Below are 23,282 nucleotides of genomic sequence, written 5' to 3'. Positions count from 1 at the left end.
TACCGCGGTGTGAAGAACATCGAATATTCACGTGCAAAAAATACATTTTTTAAATGGCTCATTGGATAATTAATTAACGGTATATGTAGTCAGCCTGTGTATAGATTATACCTCTGTCCTTTTGTTACAGACATAGAGGGAGATAAAACACAAACGGGAAAGCCCAGACGAAATTCAGCGAGACAGATTCACTGATTTGTACGACACGTAGCCGAGAGAGAGGGGACAACAGGCCCTTCAGCGGAAGGAGCCATACAAATCAGAAAAGCGTATTGACCGGTTATGCTCATTGACGGAACGGAGGGCACGATTAGGCAGGAGCTCGGTCATGCATATTCATGAGCTGCCCGGTCTGGCCCCGCCCACCGCTCTGCCCGTGCCTCTCCTCCCCAGCCGGTAGCGGGGCGCCGCGATGGCGTCACGCAGGAGTCAGCTGACTGGAGCACGAAGTTGGTTACAAAACTAACAGCGGATGGGCAGCTTCCTCTCTGAAGCGGGCGTGCGGCTCCGATTGAATTGTTTTTCTTTTTATGTTCGATAATGCGGTTTTGTCCCTCGGCCATTACTGACAGCTGCAATGCACGACGAGACTGACCCGGTGTAAGTACATCCGACAAGAATGACAAGAATACTATCATTTATCATATTCGGGAGTTTTTTTGTTGGGTAGAAAGAGTGGCACTTTCTGCTGTATACTCTACGTTCCGTCGTTGTGTCTGTGTTACTGATATATAACACGACTTCACTTGTGCAAGTACCGCCAGTTGACGTTAGGACTCATTACATAAGTGACACTGGAAACTGGAAACTCACCTGTTGTTGTGTTGTACTGACACATCCTGGACAACTGTACACTTATTGTAGACCCGCTGTACACACACGCCTGTACAAACTCTCACTGGACACACTGGACACACTGTACACACACACACACACACACACACACACCTGTACAGACTCTCACTGGACACACACACACACACACCTGTACAGACTCTCACTGGACACACACACACACACACACACACCTGTACAGACTCTCACTGGACACACACACACACACACACACACACCTGTACAGACTCTCACTGGACACACACACACACACACACCTGTACAGACTCTCACTGGACACACACACACACACACACACACACCTGTACAGACTCTCACTGGACACACACACACACACACACACACACACACCTGTACAGACTCTCACTGGACACACACACACACACACACCTGTACAGACTCTCACTGGACACACACACACACACACACCTGTACAGACTCTCACTGGACACACACACACACCTGTACAGACTCTCACTGGACACACACACACACACACACACACACCTGTACAGACTCTCACTGGACACACTGTATACACACCCCCCTGTACAGACTCTCACTGGACACACTGTACACACACACACACCTGAACAGACTCTCACTGGACACACTGTACACACACACACACCTGTACAGACTCTCACTGGACACACTGTACACACACACACACCTGTACAGACTCTCACTGGACACACTGTACACACACACACACACCTGTACAGACTCTCACTGGACACACTGTATACACACACACACACACACACACACACCCCTGTACAGACTCTCACTGGACACACTACACACACAAACACCTGTACAGACTCTCACTGGACACACTGTATACACACACACACACACACCCCTGTACAGACTCTCACTGGACACACTGTATACACACACACACACACACACCCCTGTACAGACTCTCACTGGACACACTGTATACACACACACACACACACACCTGTACAGACTCTCACTGGACACACTGTATACACACACACACACACACCTGTACAGACTCTCACTGGACACACTGTATACACACACACACACACACCTGTACAGACTCTCACTGGACACACTGTATATACACACACACACACCTGAACAGACTCTCACTGGACACACTGTATATACACACACACACACCTGAACAGACTCTCACTGGACACACTGTACACACACACACCTGTACAGACTCTTACTGGACACACTGTATATACACACACACACCTGAACAGACTCTCACTGGACACACTGTATATACACACACACACACCTGAACAGACTCTTACTGGACACACTGTATACACACACACACCTGTACAGACTCTCACTGGACACACTGTATACACACACACACACCTGAACAGACTCTCACTGGACACACTGTACACACATACACCTGTACAGACTCTGATGGGACACATTGTATACACACACACACCTGTACAGACTCTTACTGGACACACTGTATACACACACACACACCTGAACAGACTCTTACTGGACACACTGTACACACACACACACACACACCTGTACAGACTCTCACTGGACACACTGTACACACACACACACACACCTGTACAGACTCTGATGGGACACATTGTATACACACACACACCTGTACAGATTCTTACTGGACACACACACACACACACCTGTACTGACTCTGAGGAGACACACTGTATACACACACACACCTGTACAGACTGGATACACTGTATACAGTACACACACACACCTGTACAGACTCTTACTGGACACACTGTATACACACACACCTGTACAGACTCTGATGGGACACACTGTATACACACATCTTGAAAACAGACTAGTTCAAAGAGGAATGATTCAGCATTTACTGTATCAGATGCACATTAACTGAAAAACCACTTCTGGTGGTTTCCTACAGCTCCAGTTTGATGTAATGGCTGTACAATGACAGTTTCTTTTGTGTTTCTGTCAGTGTTGGGAAGACTGTGTTTGTACAGTATCAATTGTTTGAAACACAGTCTTCTTTGTTTTCTCTCTTTTACATTCACAAGGCCAAATAAAATTCAAATATTAATGCCTTGAGATTCTTGAAATTATTTTTCCACAGAGTTAGTGTACTTTAATATCCAGTCAGTGTGTTAACCCCTCTCTCTCAGTGCAGTGTTAATGTACTGGAGTGTCCAGTCAGTCAGTGTGTCTGTATGAACCCCTCTCTCTCAGTGCAGTGTTAATGTACTGGAGTGTCCAGTCAGTCAGTGTGTCTGTATGAACCCCTCTCTCTCAGTGCAGTGTTAATGTACTGGAGTGTCCAGTCAGTCAGTGTGTCTGTATGAACCCCTCTCTCTCAGTGCAGTGTTAATGTACTGGAGTGTCCAGTCAGTCAGTGTGTCTGTATGAACCCCTCTCTCTCAGTGCAGTATTAATGTACTGGAGTGTCCAGTCAGTCAGTGTGTCTGTATGAACCCCTCTCTCAGTGCAGTGTTAATGTACTGGAGTGTCCAGTCAGTCAGTGTGTCTGTATGAACCCCTCTCTCTCAGTGCAGTGTTAATGTATTGGAGTGTCCAGTCAGTGTGTCTGTATTAACCCCTCTCTCTCAGTGCAGTGTTAATGTACTGGAGTGTCCAGTCAGTCAGTGTGTCTGTATTAACCCCTCTCTCTCAGTGCAGTGTTAATGTACTGGAGTGTCCAGTCAGTCAGTGTGTCTGTATTAACCCCTCTCTCTCAGTGCAGTGTTAATGTACTGGAGTGTCCAGTCAGTCAGTGTGTCTGTATGAACCCCTCTCTCTCAGTGCAGTGTTAATGTACTGTAGTGTCCAGTCAGTCAGTGTGTCTGTATGAACCCCTCTCTCTCAGTGCAGTGTTAATGTACTGGAGTGTCCAGTCAGTCAGTGTGTCTGTATGAACCCTCTCTCTCAGTGCAGTGTTAATGTACTGGAGTGTCCAGTCAGTCAGTGTGTCTGTATGAACCCCTCTCTCTCAGTGCAGTGTTAATGTACTGGAGTGTCCAGTCAGTGTGTCTGTATGAACCCCTCTCTCTCAGTGCAGTGTTAATGTACTGGAGTGTCCAGTCAGTCAGTGTGTCTGTATGAACCCCTCTCTCTCAGTGCAGCGTTAATGTACTGGAGTGTCCAGTCAGTCAGTGTGTCTGTATGAACCCCTCTCTCTCAGTGCAGTGTTAATGTACTGGAGTGTCCAGTCAGTCAGTGTGTCTGTATGAACCCCTCTCTCTCAGTGCAGTGTTAATGTACTGGAGTGTCCAGTCAGTCAGTGTGTCTGTGTGAACCCCTCTCTCTCAGTGCAGTGTTAATGTACTGGAGTGTCCAGTCAGTCAGTGTGTCTGTATGAACCCCTCTCTCTCAGTGCAGTGTTAATGTACTGGAGTGTCCAGTCAGTCAGTGTGTCTGTATGAACCCCTCTCTCTCAGTGCAGTGTTAATGTACTGGAGTGTCCAGTCAGTGTGTCTGTATGAACCCCTCTCTCTCAGTGCAGTGTTAATGTACTGGAGTGTCCAGTCAGTCAGTGTGTCTGTATGAACCCCTCTCTCTCAGTGCAGTGTTAATGTATTGGAGTGTCCAGTCAGTGTGTCTGTATTAACCCCTCTCTCTCTCTCAGATCCTCAGGGTGGTTGTCAGGCTGGTTGCCATCGTGGTGTCCCACCTCCATGTCTCTGCTGAAGAGCACAGAGGCCAAGATCCTAGCCTGTGAGTCTCTGCCCTGTTGGACTGTGCTGCTTTTCAGTCAGTGTCTTATCGTGGGTATTACTCCACTGTAAGACATTGTGCTCTGTTTTTTCTATTCATTGCTCTATATTGTATCACATTTGTCTTTACTAAATCACTGCAGTCAAATACATTCTTCTGAACTACACTAAATGTCATTACTTATGACTACATAAGTACTCGTGTTGGCAGTGATATTCACAGCTCTCCACCCACCTCTCTCAGGTATTCAGAATGAGCTCTGGTCCCGGTTTGTTACTCTCCAGAGCCAGGAGAAGATCTGGACACTGACTGTGACCCACAGAGCCAACAAAACATCTGCACAGCCTGGTACACTCAGTCCTTTCTCCCTGTTTATGTACTGTAGTGTCCAGTAAGTCAGTGTGTCTGTATTGACCCCTCTCTCTCAGTACAGTGTTAATGTACTGGAGTGTCCAGTCAGTCAGTGTGTCTGTATTGACCCCTCTCTCTCAGTACAGTGTTAATGTACTGGAGTGTCCAGTCAGTCAGTGTGTCTGTATGAACCCCTCTCTCTCAGTGCAGTGTTAATGTACTGGAGTGTCCAGTCAGTCAGTGTGTCTGTATGAACCCCTCTCTCTCAGTACAGTGTTAATGTACTGGAGTGTCCAGTCAGTGTGACTGTATGAACCCCTCTCTCTCAGTGCAGTGTTAATGTACTGGAGTGTCCAGTCAGTCAGTGTGTCTGTATGAACCCCTCTCTCTCAGTGCAGTGTTAATGTACTGGAGTGTCCAGTCAGTCAGTGTGTCTGTATGAACCCCTCTCTCTCAGTGCAGTGTTAATGTACTGGAGTGTCCAGTCAGTCAGTGTGTCTGTATGAATCCCTCTCTCTCAGTGCAGTGTTAATGTACTGGAGTGTCCAGTCAGTCCGTGTGTCTGTATGAACCCCTCTCTCTCAGTGCAGTGTTAATGTACTGGAGTGTCCAGTCAGTCAGTGTGTCTGTATGAACCCCTCTCTCTCAGTGCAGTGTTAATGTACTGGAGTGTCCAGTCAGTGTGTCTGTATGAACCCCTCTCTCTCAGTGCAGTGTTAATGTACTGAAGTGTCCAGTCAGTCAGTGTGTCTGTATGAACCCCTCTCTCTCAGTGCAGTGTTAATGTACTGGAGTGTCCAGTCAGTGTGTCTGTATGAACCCCTCTCTCTCAGTGCAGTGTTAATGTACTGGAGTGTCCAGTCAGTGTGTCTGTATGAACCCCTCTCTCTCAGTGCAGTGTTAATGTACTGGAGTGTCCAGTCAGTCAGTGTGTCTGTATGAACCCCTCTCTCTCAGTGCAGTGTTAATGTACTGGAGTGTCCAGTCAGTGTGTCTGTATGAACCCCTCTCTCTCAGTGCAGTGTTAATGTACTGGAGTGTCCAGTCAGTCAGTGTGTCTGTATGAACCCCTCTCTCTCAGTGCAGTGGTAATGTACTGGAGTGTCCAGTCAGTCAGTGTGTCTGTATTAACCCCTCTCTCTCAGTGCCCTCCAGGACTCCCCTGGTGATGCTCCATGGTTTTGGGGGAGGTGTGGGTCTGTGGGTGAGGAATCTGGACCCCCTGTGTCGCTCACGATCTGTCCACGCCTTCGACCTGCTGGGCTTTGGCCGCAGCTCCCGCCCACGATTCCCCTCTGACCCCGTGCTGGCCGAGGACCAATCCGTGACAGCCATCGAGGAGTGGAGGCAGGCCATGGGGCTGGAGCGCATGATCCTATTGGGCCACAGCCTTGGCGGTTACCTGGCAACCTCCTATGCCGTCCGCCATCCAGAGAGGTGAGGGCGGAGCCTGTGGGTTCCCTGCTGTGCCGGAGTCTCATATCGTTTCGTTGACCATCTGCAGAGGCTGGTTCCTGTTGTGTTCACACATTGGAATATAAATCAGGCGGCAGATAAGAGGATGCCACTGGGCTCGTCTAGCCCTTTGGTTATCTTGTAAGTCATAGAGTCAAGGTTGTCATCCAAAATGCCTTTGATATCCTTACAGTGACAGACTGAATTTATAATGCACTTTCATCTGAAAGAGCTTCACCTATAATCTGGACCACTAGATCAGTGTGTCCAGGGATCTGTACTGACCAGCAGTCAGGACACCCCTACTCTTACTGACAGTGTCCTGGGATCTGGACTGACCAGTCAGGACACCCCTACTCTTACTGACAGTGTCCTGGGATCTGGACTGACCAGCAGTCAGGACACCCCTACTCTTACTGACAGTGTCCTGGGGTCTGTACTGACCAGTCAGGACACCCCTACTCTTACTGACAGTGTCCTGGGATCTGGACTGACCAGCGGTCAGGACACCCCTACTCTTACTGACAGTGTCCTGGGATCTGGACTGACCAGTCAGGACACCCCTACTCTTACTGACAGTGTCCTGGGGTCTGTACTGACCAGTCAGGACACCCCTACTCTTACTGACAGTGTCCTGGGATCTGTACTGACCAGCGGTCAGGACACCCCTACTCTTACTGACAGTGTCCTGGGATCTGGACTGACCAGCGGTCAGGACACCCCTACTCTTACTGACAGTGTCCTGGGATCTGGACTGACCAGCGGTCAGGACACCCCTACTCTTACTGACAGTGTCCTGGGATCTGGACTGACCAGTCAGGACACCCCTACTCTTACTGACAGTGTCCTGGGATCTGAACTGACCAGTCAGGACACCCCTACTCTTACTGACAGTGTCCTGGGATCTGGACTGACCAGCAGTCAGGACACCCCTACTCTTACTGACAGTGTCCTGGGATCTGTACTGACCAGTCAGGACACCCCTACTCTTACTGACAGTGTCCTGGGATCTGAACTGACCAGTCAGGACACCCCTACTCTTACTGACAGTGTCCTGGGATCTGGACTGACCAGTCAGGACACCCCTACTCTTACTGACAGTGTCCTGGGATCTGGACTGACCAGCGGTCAGGACACCCCTACTCTTACTGACAGTGTCCTGGGATCTGGACTGACCAGTCAGGACACCCCTACTCTTACTGACAGTGTCCTGGGATCTGGACTGACCAGTCAGGACAGCCCTACTCTTACTGACAGTGTCCTGGGATCTGAACTGACCAGTCAGGACACCCCTACTCTTACTGACGGTGTCCTGGGATCTGTACTGACCAGTCAGGACACCCCTACTCTTACTGACAGTGTCCTGGGATCTGAACTGACCAGTCAGGACACCCCTACTCTTACTGACAGTGTCCTGGGATCTGGACTGACCAGCAGTCAGGACACCCCTACTCTTACTGACAGTGTCCTGGGGTCTGGACTGACCAGTCAGGACACCCCTACTCTTACTGACAGTGTCCTGGGATCTGTACTGACCAGCAGTCAGGACACCCCTACTCTTACTGACAGTGTCCTGGGATCTGTACTGACCAGCAGTCAGGACACCCCTACTCTTACTGACAGTGTCCTGGGGTCTGTACTGACCAGCAGTCAGGACACCCCTACTCTTACTGACAGTGTCCTGGGATCTGGACTGACCAGCAGTCAGGACACCCCTACTCTTACTGACAGTGTCCTGGGATCTGGACTGACCAGTCAGGACACCCCTACTCTTACTGACAGTGTCCTGGGATCTGTACTGACCAGTCAGGACACCCCTACTCTTACTGACAGTGTCCTGGGATCTGGACTGACCAGCGGTCAGGACACCCCTACTCTTACTGACAGTGTCCTGGGATCTGGACTGACCAGTCAGGACACCCCTACTCTTACTGACAGTGTCCTGGGATCTGGACTGACCAGCAGTCAGGACACCCCTACTCTTACTGACAGTGTCCTGGGGTCTGTACTGACCAGTCAGGACACCCCTACTCTTACTGACAGTGTCCTGGGATCTGGACTGACCAGCGGTCAGGACACCCCTACTCTTACTGACAGTGTCCTGGGATCTGGACTGACCAGTCAGGACACCCCTACTCTTACTGACAGTGTCCTGGGGTCTGTACTGACCAGTCAGGACACCCCTACTCTTACTGACAGTGTCCTGGGATCTGTACTGACCAGCGGTCAGGACACCCCTACTCTTACTGACAGTGTCCTGGGATCTGTACTGACCAGCGGTCAGGACACCCCTACTCTTACTGACAGTGTCCTGGGATCTGGACTGACCAGTCAGGACACCCCTACTCTTACTGACAGTGTCCTGGGATCTGGACTGACCAGCGGTCAGGACACCCCTACTCTTACTGACAGTGTCCTGGGATCTGGACTGACCAGTCAGGACAGCCCTACTCTTACTGACAGTGTCCTGGGATCTGGACTGACCAGTCAGGACAGCCCTACTCTTACTGACAGTGTCCTGGGATCTGAACTGACCAGTCAGGACACCCCTACTCTTACTGACGGTGTCCTGGGATCTGTACTGACCAGTCAGGACACCCCTACTCTTACTGACAGTGTCCTGGGATCTGAACTGACCAGTCAGGACACCCCTACTCTTACTGACAGTGTCCTGGGATCTGGACTGACCAGCAGTCAGGACACCCCTACTCTTACTGACAGTGTCCTGGGGTCTGGACTGACCAGTCAGGACACCCCTACTCTTACTGACAGTGTCCTGGGATCTGTACTGACCAGCAGTCAGGACACCCCTACTCTTACTGACAGTGTCCTGGGATCTGTACTGACCAGCAGTCAGGACACCCCTACTCTTACTGACAGTGTCCTGGGGTCTGTACTGACCAGCAGTCAGGACACCCCTACTCTTACTGACAGTGTCCTGGGATCTGGACTGACCAGCAGTCAGGACACCCCTACTCTTACTGACAGTGTCCTGGGATCTGGACTGACCAGTCAGGACACCCCTACTCTTACTGACAGTGTCCTGGGATCTGTACTGACCAGTCAGGACACCCCTACTCTTACTGACAGTGTCCTGGGATCTGGACTGACCAGCGGTCAGGACACCCCTACTCTTACTGACAGTGTCCTGGGATCTGGACTGACCAGTCAGGACACCCCTACTCTTACTGACAGTGTCCTGGGATCTGGACTGACCAGCAGTCAGGACACCCCTACTCTTACTGACAGTGTCCTGGGATCTGGACTGACCAGTCAGGACACCCCTACTCTTACTGACAGTGTCCTGGGATCTGAACTGACCAGTCAGGACACCCCTACTCTTACTGACAGTGTCCTGGGATCTGGACTGACCAGTCAGGACACCCCTACTCTTACTGACAGTGTCCTGGGATCTATACTGACCAGTCAGGACACCCCTACTCTTACTGACAGTGTCCTGGGATCTGGACTGAACCCTGTTTGACCTCTCTCTCAGGGTCAGTCACCTCATCCTGGTTGACCCCTGGGGTTTTCCCGAGCGGCCTGAGGCAGGGGAGCCGGAGACCCCCGGGTCGGGCTCGGGTTCGGGGTCGAGCGTGGTGAAGAGGCAGGGCCCCCCCCGCTGGGTCAAGATGGTGGCCTCCTTGGTGTCGCTGTTCAACCCTCTGGCGGTCATCCGCGCCGCCGGCCCCTGGGGTGAGTGTCCGATACTTCCCTCTGGTTGCATAGCGCCTTTCTGACTGGTACTGGGGACCCCCTTCACCCCCCCAGTGTGGTGATCCAGTTCCAGCTCTCCGTGGGGAGAAGAGCAGTTCAGAGAGGGGGGTGATCAGGAGGCCATGACTGGTAAAGACCAGGGGGAGTCTGTCCAGGACACTGGGGTCACACCCCTATTTTTTTTTCGAGGAATACCCACGGAGAGTCATGACCTTGGGTTTTTGTCTCAGCCGAAGGGTAGAGTCTTTTTACAGTCTAGTGTCCCCGTCACCGTACTGGGCATGAGGACCCACACAGCCCACAGGGTGAGCGCCCCCTGCTGGCCCCACTAACACCTCTCCCAGCAGCAGCCTCAGCTTTCCCAGGAGTCTCCCATCCAGGTACTGACCAGGCTGCTAGGTGGGTGTGTGTGTGAAACGGCGGCAGGTGTGTGAGAGAGTGTGTGTCTGACAGCGCCAGGTGTGTGAGAGAGTGTGTGTCTGACAGCGCCAGGTGTGTGAGAGAGTGTGTGTCTGACAGCGCCAGGTGTGTGTGTGTGTGTGTGTGTGTGTGTGTGTGTGTCTGACAGCGCCAGGTGTGTGAGAGAGTGTGTGTGTGTCTGACAGCGCCAGGTGTGTGAGAGAGTGTGTGTGTGTCTGACAGCGCCAGGTGTGTGAGAGAGTGTGTGTGTGTCTGACAGCGCCAGGTGTGTGAGAGAGTGTGTGTGTGTCTGACAGCGCCAGGTGTGTGAGAGAGTGTGTGTGTGTCTGACAGCGCCAGGTGTGTGAGAGAGTGTGTGTGTGTCTGACAGCGCCAGGTGTGTGAGAGAGTGTGTGTCTGACAGCGCCAGGTGTGTGTGTGTGTGTGTGTGTGTCTGACAGCGCCAGGTGTGTGTGTGTGTGTGTGTCTGACAGCGCCAGGTGTGTGTGTGTGTGTGTGTGTCTGACAGCGCCAGGTGTGTGTGTGTGTGTGTGTGTCTGACAGCGCCAGGTGTGTGTGTGTGTGTGTGTGTCTGACAGCGCCAGGTGTGTGAGTGTGTGTGTGTCTGACAGCGCCAGGTGTGTGAGTGTGTGTGTGTCTGACAGCGCCAGGTGTGTGAGTGTGTGTGTGTCTGACAGCGCCAGGTGTGTGTGTGTGAGTGTGTGTTTGTCTGACAGCGCCAGGGTGTGTGTGTGTGTGTATGTGTGTGTCTGACAGCGCCAGGTGTGTGTGTGTGTGTGTCTGACAGCGCCAGGTCTGTGTGTGTGTGTGTGTGTCTGACAGCGCCAGGTGTGAGTGTGTGTCTGACAGCGCCAGGTGTGTGAGTGTGTGTTTGTCTGACAGCGCCAGGTGAGTGTGTGTGTGTTTGTCTGACAGCGCCAGGTGTGTGTGTGAGTGTGTGTTTGTCTGACAGCGCCAGGTGTGAGTGTGTGTCTGACAGCACCAGGTGTGTGTGTGAGTGTGTGTCTGACAGCGCCAGGTGTGTGAGTGTGAGTGTGAGTGTGAGTGTGAGTGTGAGTGTGAGTGTGAGTGTGAGTGTGAGTGTGAGTGTGAGTGTCTGACAGCGCCAGGTGTGTGTGTGAGTGTGTGTCTGACAGCGCCAGGTGTGTGAGTGTGAGTGTGAGTGTGAGTGTGAGTGTGAGTGTGAGTGTGAGTGTTTGTCTGACAGCGCCAGGTGTGTGTGTGTGTGTGTGTGAGTGTGTGTTTGTCTGACAGCGCCAGGTGTGTGAGTGTGTGTGTGAGTGTGTGTGTGTCTGACAGCGCCAGGTGTGTGTGTGTGTGTGTGTCTGACAGCGCCAGGTGTGTGTGTGTGTGTGTGTCTGACAGCGCCAGGTGTGTGTGTGTGTGTGTGTGTGTCTGACAGCGCCAGGTGTGTGTGTGTGTGTGTGTCTGACAGCGCCAGGTGTGTGTGTGAGTGTGTGTTTGTCTGACAGCGCCAGGTGTGAGTGTGTGTTTGTCTGACAGCGCCAGGTGTGAGTGTGTGTTTGTCTGACAGCGCCAGGTGTGTGTGTGTGTCTGACAGCGCCAGGTGTGTGTGTGAGTGTGTGTGTGTCTGACAGCGCCAGGTGTGTGTGAGTGTGTGTTTGTCTGACAGCGCCAGGTGTGTGAGTGTGTGTTTGTCTGACAGCGCCAGGTGTGTGTGTGTGTGTGTGTCTGACAGCGCCAGGTGTGTGTGTGTGTGTGTTTGTCTGACAGCGCCAGGTGTGTGAGTGTGTGTTTGTCTGACAGCGCCAGGTGTGTGTGTGTGTGTTTGTCTGACAGCGCCAGGTGTGTGAGTGTGTGTTTGTCTGACAGCGCCAGGTGTGTGAGTGTGTGTTTGTCTGACAGCGCCAGGTGTGTGAGTGTGTGTTTGTCTGACAGCGCCAGGTGTGTGTGTGTGTGTGTGTCTGACAGCGCCAGGTGTGTGTGTGTGTGTGTGTCTGACAGCGCCAGGTGTGTGTGTGTGTGTGTGTGTGTGTGTGTCTGACAGCGCCAGGTGTGTGTGTGTGTGTGTGTGTGTGTCTGACAGCGCCAGGTGTGTGTGTGTTTTTCTGACAGCGCCAGGTGTGGGTGTGTGTGTGTCTGACAGCGCCAGGTGTGTGAGAGAGTGTGTGTCTGACAGCGCCAGGTGTGTGAGAGAGTGTGTGTCTGACAGCGCCAGGTGTGTGAGAGAGTGTGTGTCTGACAGCGCCAGGTGTGTGAGTGTGTGTTTGTCTGACAGCGCCAGGTGTGTGTGTGTGTGTGTCTGACAGCGCCAGGTGTGTGTGTGTGTGTGTGTCTGACAGCGCCAGGTGTGTGTGTGTGTGTGTGTGTCTGACAGCGCCAGGTGTGTGAGTGTGTGTGTGTCTGACAGCGCCAGGTGTGTGAGTGTGTGTGTGTCTGACAGCGCCAGGTGTGTGAGTGTGTGTTTGTCTGACAGCGCCAGGTGTGTGTGAGTGTGTGTTTGTCTGACAGCGCCAGGTGTGTGAGTGTGTGTTTGTCTGACAGCGCCAGGTGTGTGTGTGTGTGTTTGTCTGACAGCGCCAGGTGTGTGAGTGTGTGTTTGTCTGACAGCGCCAGGTGTGTGAGTGTGTGTTTGTCTGACAGCGCCAGGTGTGTGAGTGTGTGTTTGTCTGACAGCGCCAGGTGTGTGTGTGTGTGTGTGTCTGACAGCGCCAGGTGTGTGTGTGTGTGTGTGTCTGACAGCGCCAGGTGTGTGTGTGTGTGTGTGTGTGTGTGTGTCTGACAGCGCCAGGTGTGTGTGTGTGTGTGTGTGTGTCTGACAGCGCCAGGTGTGTGTGTGTTTTTCTGACAGCGCCAGGTGTGGGTGTGTGTGTGTCTGACAGCGCCAGGTGTGTGAGAGAGTGTGTGTCTGACAGCGCCAGGTGTGTGAGAGAGTGTGTGTCTGACAGCGCCAGGTGTGTGAGTGTGTGTTTGTCTGACAGCGCCAGGTGTGTGTGTGTGTGTGTCTGACAGCGCCAGGTGTGTGTGTGTGTGTGTGTCTGACAGCGCCAGGTGTGTGTGTGTGTGTGTGTGTCTGACAGCGCCAGGTGTGTGAGTGTGTGTGTGTCTGACAGCGCCAGGTGTGTGAGTGTGTGTTTGTCTGACAGCGCCAGGTGTGTGTGTGTGTGTGTGTCTGACAGCGCCAGGTGTGTGAGTGTGTGTTTGTCTGACAGCGCCAGGTGTGTGTGAGTGTGTGTTTGTCTGACAGCGCCAGGTGTGTGTGTGTGTGTGTGTGTGTCTGACAGCGCCAGGTGTGTGAGTGTGTGTGTGTCTGACAGCGCCAGGTGTGTGAGTGTGTGTTTGTCTGACAGCGCCAGGTGTGTGTGTGTGAGTGTGTGTTTGTCTGACAGCGCCAGGTGTGTGTGTGTGTGTGTGTGTGTGTGTGTCTGACAGCGCCAGGTGTGTGTGTGTGTGTGTCTGACAGCGCCAGGTGTGTGTGTGTGTGTGTGTCTGACAGCGCCAGGTGTGAGTGTGTGTCTGACAGCGCCATGTGTGTGAGTGTGTGTTTGTCTGACAGCGCCAGGTGTGTGTGTGAGTGTGTGTTTGTCTGACAGCGCCAGGTGTGTGTGTGTGTGTGTGTGTGTCTGACAGCGCCAGGTGTGTGTGTGTGTGTGTCTGACAGCGCCAGGTGTGTGTGTGTGTGTTTGTCTGACAGCGCCAGGTGTGTGAGTGTGTGTTTGTCTGACAGCGCCAGGTGTGTGAGTGTGTGTTTGTCTGACAGCGCCAGGTGTGTGTGTGTGTGTGTCTGACAGCGCCAGGTGTGTGTGTGTGTGTGTCTGACAGCGCCAGGTGTGTGAGTGTGTGTTTGTCTGACAGCGCCAGGTGTGTGAGTGTGTGTTTGTCTGACAGCGCCAGGTGTGTGTGTGTGTTTGTGTCTGACAGCGCCAGGTGTGTGTGTGTGTGTGTGTCTGACAGCGCCAGGTGTGTGTGTGTGTGTGTGTGTGTCTGACAGCGCCAGGTGTGTGTGTGTGTGTGTCTGACAGCGCCAGGTGTGTGTGTGTGTGTTTGTCTGACAGCGCCAGGTGTGTGAGTGTGTGTTTGTCTGACAGCGCCAGGTGTGTGAGTGTGTGTTTGTCTGACAGCGCCAGGTGTGTGTGTGTGTGTGTCTGACAGCGCCAGGTGTGTGTGTGTGTGTGTGTCTGACAGCGCCAGGTGTGTGTGTGTGTGTGTCTGACAGCGCCAGGTGTGTGAGTGTGTGTTTGTCTGACAGCGCCAGGTGTGTGAGTGTGTGTTTGTCTGACAGCGCCAGGTGTGTGTGTGTGTTTGTGTCTGACAGCGCCAGGTGTGTGTGTGTGTGTGTGTCTGACAGCGCCAGGTGTGTGTGTGTGTGTGTGTGTGTGTGTGTCTGACAGCGCCAGGTGTGTGTGTGTGTGTGTGTGTGTGTGTGTGTGTGTCTGACAGCGCCAGGTGTGTGTGTGTTTTTCTGACAGCGCCAGGTGTGGGTGTGTGTGTGTCTGACAGCGCCAGGTGTGTGAGAGAGTGTGTGTCTGACAGCGCCAGGTGTGTGAGAGAGTGTGTGTCTGACAGCGCCAGGTGTGTGAGTGTGTGTTTGTCTGACAGCGCCAGGTGTGTGTGTGTGTGTGTGTGTCTGACAGCGCCAGGTGTGTGTGTGTGTGTGTGTCTGACAGCGCCAGGTGTGTGAGTGTGTGTGTGTCTGACAGCGCCAGGTGTGTGAGTGTGTGTTTGTCTGACAGCGCCAGGTGTGTGTGTGTGTCTGACAGCGCCAGGTGTGTGTGTGTGTGTGTGTCTGACAGCGCCAGGTGTGTGTGTGTGTGTGTGTGTCTGACAGCGCCAGGTGTGTGAGTGTGTGTGTGTCTGACAGCGCCAGGTGTGTGAGTGTGTGTTTGTCTGACAGCGCCAGGTGTGTGTGTGTGAGTGTGTGTTTGTCTGACAGCGCCAGGTGTGTGTGTGTGTGTGTGTGTCTGACAGCGCCAGGTGTGTGAGTGTGTGTGTGTCTGACAGCGCCAGGTGTGTGAGTGTGTGTTTGTCTGACAGCGCCAGGTGTGTGTGTGTGAGTGTGTGTTTGTCTGACAGCGCCAGGTGTGTGTGTGTGTGTGTGTCTGACAGCGCCAGGTGTGTGTGTGTGTGTCTGACAGCGCCAGGTGTGAGTGTGTGTCTGACAGCGCCATGTGTGTGAGTGTGTGTTTGTCTGACAGCGCCAGGTGAGTGTGTGTGTGTTTGTCTGACAGCGCCAGGTGTGTGTGTGAGTGTGTGTTTGTCTGACAGCGCCAGGTGTGAGTGTGTGTCTGACAGCACCAGGTGTGTGAGTGTGAGTGTGAGTGTGAGTGTGAGTGTCTGACAGCGCCAGGTGTGTGTGTGAGTGTGTGTCTGACAGCGCCAGGTGTGTGTATGTGAGTGTGAGTGTGTGAGTGTGTGAGTGTGTGAGTGTGTGTTTGTCTGACAGCGCCAGGTGTGTGTGTGTGTGTGTGAGTGTGTGTTTGTCTGACAGCGCCAGGTGTGTGAGTGTGTGTGTGAGTGTGTGTGTGTGTCTGACAGCGCCAGGTGTGTGTGTGTGTCTGACAGCGCCAGGTGTGTGTGTGTGTGTGTGTTTCTGACAGCGCCAGGTGTGTGAGAGAGTGTGTGTGTGTCTGACAGCGCCAGGTGTGTGTGTGAGTGTGTGTGTGTCTGACAGCGCCAGGTGTGTGTGTGAGTGTGTGTTTGTCTGACAGCGCCAGGTGTGTGTGTGAGTGTGTGTTTGTCTGACAGCGCCAGGTGTGTGAGTGTGTGTTTGTCTGACAGCGCCAGGTGTGTGAGTGTGTGTTTGTCTGACAGCGCCAGGTGTGTGTGTGTGTGTGTGTGTGTCTGACAGCGCCAGGTGTGTGTGTGTGTGTGTGTGTCTGACAGCGCCAGGTGTGTGAGTGTGTGTTTGTCTGACAGCGCCAGGTGTGTGTGTGTGTGTGTGTCTGACAGCGCCAGGTGTGTGTGTGTGTGTGTGTGTGTGTCTGACAGCGCCAGGTGTGTGAGTGTGTGTTTGTCTGACAGCGCCAGGTGTGTGTGTGTGTGTCTGACAGCGCCAGGTGTGTGTGTGTGTGTGTGTGTCTGACAGCGCCAGGTGTGTGAGTGTGTGTGTGTCTGACAGCGCCAGGTGTGTGTGTGTGTGTGTGTGTCTGACAGCGCCAGGTGTGTGAGTGTGTGTTTGTCTGACAGCGCCAGGTGTGTGTGTGTGTGTGTGTCTGACAGCGCCAGGTGTGTGTGTGTGTGTGTGTGTGTCTGACAGCGCCAGGTGTGTGAGTGTGTGTTTGTCTGACAGCGCCAGGTGTGTGTGTGTGTGTCTGACAGCGCCAGGTGTGTGTGTGTGTGTGTGTGTCTGACAGCGCCAGGTGTGTGAGTGTGTGTTTGTCTGACAGCGCCAGGTGTGTGAGTGTGTGTTTGTCTGACAGCGCCAGGTGTGTGAGTGTGTGTTTGTCTGACAGCGCCAGGTGTGTGTGTGTGTGTGTGTCTGACAGCGCCAGGTGTGTGTGTGTGTGTGTGTCTGACAGCGCCAGGTGTGTGTGTGTGTGTGTGTGTCTGACAGCGCCAGGTGTGTGAGTGTGTGTTTGTCTGACAGCGCCAGGTGTGTGTGTGTGTGTGTGTGTCTGACAGCGCCAGGTGTGTGTGTGTGTGTGTGTGTCTGACAGTGCCAGGTGTGTGAGTGTGTGTTTGTCTGACAGCGCCAGGTGTGTGTGTGTGTGTGTGTCTGACAGCGCCAGGTGTGTGTGTGTGTGTGTGTGTGTCTGACAGCGCCAGGTGTGTGAGTGTGTGTTTGTCTGACAGCGCCAGGTGTGTGTGTGTGTGTCTGACAGCGCCAGGTGTGTGTGTGTGTGTGTGTGTCTGACAGCGCCAGGTGTGTGAGTGTGTGTTTGTCTGACAGCGCCAGGTGTGTGAGTGTGTGTTTGTCTGACAGCGCCAGGTGTGTGTGTGTGTGTGTGTCTGACAGCGCCAGGTGTGTGTGTGTGTGTGTGTCTGACAGCGCCAGGTGTGTGTGTGTGTGTGTGTGTGTGTGTGTGTGTGTGTGTCTGACAGCGCCAGGTGTGTGTGTGTTTTTCTGACAGCGCCAGGTGTGTGAGTGTGTGTGTGTCTGACAGCGCCAGGTGTGTGAGAGTGTGTGTGTCTGACAGCGCCAGGTGTGTGAGAGAGTGTGTGTCTGACAGCGCCAGGTGTGTGAGAGAGTGTGTGTCTGACAGCGCCAGGTGTGTGTGTGTGTGTGTGTGTCTGACAGCGCCAGGTGTGTGAGTGTGTGTGTGTCTGACAGCGCCAGGTGTGTGAGTGTGTGTGTGTCTGACAGCGCCAGGTGTGTGTGTGAGTGTGTGTTTGTCTGACAGCGCCAGGTGTGTGTGTTTGTCTGACAGCGCCAGGTGTGTGTGTGTGTGTCTGACAGCACCAGGTGTGTGTGTGTGTCTGACAGCACCAGGTGTGTGTGTGAGTGTGTGTCTGACAGCGCCAGGTGTGTGTATGTGAGTGTGAGTGTGAGTGTGAGTGTGTCTGACAGCGCCAGGTGTGTGAGTGTGAGTGTGAGTGTGAGTGTGAGTGTGAGTGTGTGTGTGAGTGTGAGTGTGTCTGACAGCGCCAGGTGTGTGTGTGTGTGTCTGACAGCACCAGGTGTGTGTGTGTGTCTGACAGCACCAGGTGTGTGTGTGAGTGTGTGTCTGACAGCGCCAGGTGTGTGTATGTGAGTGTGAGTGTGAGTGTGAGTGTGAGTGTGTCTGACAGCGCCAGGTGTGTGAGTGTGAGTGTGAGTGTGAGTGTGAGTGTGAGTGTGAGTGTGAGTGTGAGTGTGAGTGTGAGTGTGAGTGTGAGTGTGAGTGTGTGTGTGTGTCTGACAGCGCCAGGTGTGTGTGTGTGTGTGTGTGTCTGACAGCGCCAGGTGTGTGAGTGTGTGTGTGTCTGACAGCGCCAGGTGTGTGAGTGTGTGTGTGTCTGACAGCGCCAGGTGTGTGTGTGAGTGTGTGTTTGTCTGACAGCGCCAGGTGTGTGTGTTTGTCTGACAGCGCCAGGTGTGTGTGTGTGTGTCTGACAGCACCAGGTGTGTGTGTGTGTCTGACAGCACCAGGTGTGTGTGTGAGTGTGTGTCTGACAGCGCCAGGTGTGTGTATGTGAGTGTGAGTGTGAGTGTGAGTGTGTCTGACAGCGCCAGGTGTGTGAGTGTGAGTGTGAGTGTGAGTGTGAGTGTGAGTGTGAGTGTGAGTGTGAGTGTGTGTGTGAGTGTGAGTGTGTCTGACAGCGCCAGGTGTGTGTGTGTGTGTCTGACAGCACCAGGTGTGTGTGTGTGTCTGACAGCACCAGGTGTGTGTGTGAGTGTGTGTCTGACAGCGCCAGGTGTGTGTATGTGAGTGTGAGTGTGAGTGTGAGTGTGAGTGTGTCTGACAGCGCCAGGTGTGTGAGTGTGAGTGTGAGTGTGAGTGTGAGTGTGAGTGTGAGTGTGAGTGTGAGTGTGAGTGTGAGTGTGAGTGTGAGTGTGTCTGACAGCGCCAGGTGTGTGAGTGTGAGTGTGAGTGTGAGTGTGAGTGTGAGTGTGAGTGTGAGTGTGAGTGTGAGTGTGAGTGTGAGTGTGAGTGTGAGTGTGAGTGTGAGTGTGAGTGTGTCTGACAGCGCCAGGTGTCTTCTCCTCTCTCTCAGGTCCAGTGTTAGTACACCGCTTCCGCCCAGATTTCAAGAGGAAGTTTGAGGATTTGTTTGACGACGACACCATGACTGACTACATCTACCACTGCAACGCTCAGAGTCCCAGGTACACTGACCGACTGCTGCCTGGACCAGTGTTCATGTACTCTACTGTCCAGTCAGTGTGTCTGTATGAACCCCTCTCTCTCAGAGCAGTGTTAATGTACTGGAGTGTCCAGTCAGTCAGTGTGTCTGTATGAACCCCTCTCTCTCAGTGCAGTGTTAATGTACTGGAGTGTCCAGTCAGTCAGTGTGTCTGTATGAACCCCTCTCTCTCAGTGCAGTGTTAATGTACTGGAGTGTCCAGTCAGTCAGTGTGTCTGTATGAACCCCTCTCTCTCAGTGCAGTGTTAATGTACTGGAGTGTCCAGTCAGTCAGTGTGTCTGTATGAACCCCTCTCTCTCAGTGCAGTGTTAATGTACTGGAGTGTCCAGTCAGTCAGTGTGTCTGTATGAACCCCTCTCTCTCAGTGCAGTGTTCATGTACTGGAGTGTCCAGCCAGTGTGTCTGTATGAACCCCTCTCTCTCAGTGCAGTGTTAATGTACTGGAGTGTCCAGTCAGTCAGTGTGTCTGTATGAACCCCTCTCTCTCAGTGCAGTGTTAATGTACTGGAGTGTCCAGTCAGTCAGTGTGTCTGTATGAACCCCTCTCTCTCAGTGCAGTGTTAATGTACTGGAGTGTCCAGTCAGTCAGTGTGTCTGTATGAACCCCTCTCTCTCAGTGCAGTGTTAATGTACTGGAGTGTCCAGTCAGTGTGTCTGTATGAACCCCTCTCTCTCAGTGCAGTGTTAATGTACTGGAGTGTCCAGTCAGTCAGTGTGTCTGTATGAACCCCTCTCTCTCAGTGCAGTGTTAATGTACTGGAGTGTCCAGTCAGTCAGTGTGTCTGTATGAACCCCTCTCTCTCAGTGCAGTGTTAATGTACTGGAGTGTCCAGTCAGTCAGTGTGTCTGTATGAACCCCCCTCTCTCAGTGCAGTGTTAATGTACTGGAGTGTCCAGTCAGTCAGTGTGTCTGTATGAACCCCTCTCTCTCAGTGCAGTGTTAATGTACTGGAGTGTCCAGTCAGTCAGTGTGTCTGTATGAACCCCTCTCTCTCAGTGCAGTGTTAATGTACTAGAGTGTCCAGTCAGTGTGTCTGTATGAACCCCTCTCTCTCAGTGCAGTGTTAATGTACTGGAGTGTCCAGTCAGTCAGTGTGTCTGTATGAACCCCTCTCTCTCAGTGCAGTGTTAATGTACTGGAGTGTCCAGTCAGTGTGTCTGTATGAACCCCTCTCTCAGTGCAGTGTTAATGTACTGGAGTGTCCAGTCAGTCAGTGTGTCTGTATGAACCCCTCTCTCTCAGTGCAGTGTTAATGTACTGGAGTGTCCAGTCAGTGTGTCTGTATGAACCCCTCTCTCTCAGTGCAGTGTTCATGTACTGGAGTGTCCAGCCAGTGTGTCTGTATGAACCCCTCTCTCTCAGTGCAGTGTTAATGTACTGGAGTGTCCAGTCAGTCAGTGTGTCTGTATGAACCCCTCTCTCTCAGTGCAGTGTTAATGTACTGGAGTGTCCAGTCAGTCAGTGTGTCTGTATGAACCCCTCTCTCTCAGTGCAGTGTTAATGTACTGGAGTGTCCAGTCAGTCAGTGTGTTTGTATGAAGCCCTCTCTCTCAGTGCAGTGTTAATGTACTGGAGTGTCCAGTCAGTCAGTGTGTCTGTATGAACCCCTCTCTCTCTCAGTGCAGTGTTAATGTACTGGAGTGTCCAGTCAGTCAGTGTGTCTGTATGAACCCCTCTCTCTCAGTGCAGTGTTAATGTACTGGAGTGTCCGGTCAGTCAGTGTGTCTGTATGAACCCCTCTCTCTCAGTGCAGTGTTAATGTACTGGAGTGTCCAGTCAGTGTGTCTGTATGAACCCCTCTCTCTCAGTGCAGTGTTAATGTACTGGAGTGTCCAGTCAGTCAGTGTGTCTGTATGAACCCCTCTCTCTCAGTGCAGTGTTAATGTACTGGAGTGTCCAGTCAGTCAGTGTGTCTGTATGAACCCCTCTCTCTCAGTGCAGTGTTAATGTACTGGAGTGTCCAGTCAGTCAGTGTGTCTGTATGAACCCCTCTCTCTCTCCAGTGGTGAGGTAGGGTTCAAGGCCTTGTCTCAGTCTCTGGGGTGGGCGAAGAGGCCCATGCTTCCCAGAGTGACCCAGCTGTCCCCCACGCTGCCCGTGTCTCTTGTGTACGGAGCTCAGTCCTGGGTTGACTTCAACACTGGGGAGAGAGTGAAACAGCTGAGACCCGGGAGCTTCACACAGACAGTGGTGAGTCTGACGGAGACACACAGCCACAGAGACACACACGCACAGACAGCAGGACGCACAAAGAAACGCACACAGACAGCAGGACGCACAGAGACACACGCACACAGACAGCAGGACGCACAGAGACACTCAGAGACACACAGACAGCAGGACGCACAGAGACACACACACACAGACAGCAGGACGCACAGAGACACTCAGAGACACACAGACAGCAGGACGCACAGAGACACACACACACAGACAGCAGGACGCACAGAGACACTCAGAGACACACAGACAGCAGGACGCACAGAGACACACACACACAGACAGCAGGACGCACAGAGACACTCAGAGACACACAGACAGCAGGACGCACAGAGACACTCAGAGACACACAGACAGCAGGACGCACAGAGACACACACACACAGACAGCAGGACGCACAGAGACACACACACACACACAGACAGCAGGACGCACAGAGACACACACACACACACAGACAGCAGGACGCACAGAGACACACACACACACACAGACAGCAGGACGCACAGAGACACTCACACACACACAGACAGCAGGACGCACAGAGACACTCACACACACACAGACAGCAGGACGCACAGAGACACTCACACACACACAGACAGCAGGACGCACAGAGACACTCAGAGACACACAGACAGCAGGACGCACAGAGACACTCAGAGACACACAGACAGCAGGACGCACAGAGACACTCAGAGACACACAGACAGCAGGACGCACAGAGACACACACACACAAACAGCAGGACGCACAGAGACACACAGATACACAATCGTGCAGAGAGACAGGTACATTAATCCCTCCCCTGTCTCCCAGGTGATCGAGGGAGCCTCTCACCACGTGTACGCTGACCAGCCCGAGGACTTCAACCGCACGGTGGAGAAGATCTGCAGCAGTGTGGACTGACGGCCGGGCTCCCGAGGCGGGGGCGGGTTCGAGTCGCTGCGCCTCGGCTCTCAGATGGCCCCGGCCTGAGATCGGGGCCCCCGGCCCTCCATCCCCGCAGCCCGACGGGCCGTTCCCAGGAAGAGGAGCGAGCTCCCGTCCGGGAGCGAGCCGGGCGGTTCACCCCGCGGAGCGCGGAGGAGCAGGACCGGCCCGGCAGAGCCCAGGACAGGACCCAGGGCGAGGGGCTCTGGTGACCCAGCTGGACCAGGGTCACAGCCTGCCTGCCTCTCCTCCATCTCCCCGATCCCTCCTCTCGCTCCCGTCTCCCCCTCTCTCTCTCCCTGTCTGTCTTCCTCCTGTCTCTCCCCCTCTCTCTCTCTGTCTCTCTGTCTCTCTCTCCCTGTCTGCCTTCCTCCCATCTCCCCCTCTCTCTCTGTCTCTCTCTCCTTGTCTGCCTTCCTCCCATCTCCCCCTCTCTCTCTGTCTCTCTCTCCTTGTCTGCCTTCCTCCCGTCTCCCCCTCTCTCTCTGTCTCTCTCTCCTTGTCTGCCTTCCTCCCGTCTACCCCTCTCTCTCTCTCTGTCTCCCTGTCTGTCTTCCTCCCGTCTCCCCCTCTCTCTCTCTGTCTCCCTGTCTGTCTTCCTTCCGTCTCCCCCTCTCTCTCTCTCTCCGTCTCCCTGTCTGTCTTCCTCCCGTCTCCCCCTCTCTCTCTGTCTCTCTCTGTCTCTCTCTCCCTGTCTGTCTTCCTCCTGTCTCCCCCTCTCTGTTCCTGAATGTCTTCCTCCCATCTCCCCCTCTCTCCTCCTCCTCCTCTCTCTCTACTCTCTCCCCCCCCCTCTCCTTGCTCCTGTCTCCAGACCAGGACTGACACCGATGTGATTTTATAATCTTCCTCTCAGTAAAGTTTTCTATGTTTGAA

General features: G+C 53.3%; 1 protein-coding gene and 2 long non-coding RNA genes across 4 annotated transcripts; all 3 read left to right on the top strand.

The window, feature by feature from the left end:
• The first annotated feature begins 73 nt into the window (after nt 1-73).
• abhd4 (abhydrolase domain containing 4, N-acyl phospholipase B) lies at nt 74-23,282 on the top strand. Its single transcript, XM_069188817.1, has 8 exons — nt 74-600; nt 4,475-4,563; nt 4,807-4,911; nt 6,060-6,351; nt 9,866-10,065; nt 19,102-19,213; nt 21,257-21,443; nt 22,293-23,282. The coding sequence occupies exons 1-8, from the start codon at nt 578-580 to the stop codon at nt 22,380-22,382; spliced, it is 1,098 nt and encodes a 365-aa protein (XP_069044918.1). The 5' UTR covers nt 74-577; the 3' UTR covers nt 22,383-23,282.
• Nucleotides 11,773-14,118, top strand: LOC138238386 (uncharacterized). Of its 2 annotated transcripts, none has more exons than XR_011189400.1 (3): nt 11,773-12,145; nt 12,752-12,984; nt 13,686-14,118. It is a non-coding gene; the product is annotated as an uncharacterized lncRNA (long non-coding RNA). The 2 variants fall into 2 exon arrangements; XR_011189399.1 differs by lacking the exon at nt 13,686-14,118 and adding an exon at nt 13,183-13,285 and having other exon boundaries at nt 12,752-12,986.
• Nucleotides 17,550-18,091, top strand: LOC138238385 (uncharacterized). Its single transcript, XR_011189398.1, has 3 exons — nt 17,550-17,613; nt 17,814-17,848; nt 17,897-18,091. It is a non-coding gene; the product is annotated as an uncharacterized lncRNA (long non-coding RNA).

This window comes from Lepisosteus oculatus, chromosome 4 (assembly GCF_040954835.1).
Source record: "Lepisosteus oculatus isolate fLepOcu1 chromosome 4, fLepOcu1.hap2, whole genome shotgun sequence".
NCBI lineage: Eukaryota > Metazoa > Chordata > Actinopteri > Semionotiformes > Lepisosteidae > Lepisosteus > Lepisosteus oculatus.
This window is presented reverse-complemented; position numbering and strand designations above follow the sequence as displayed.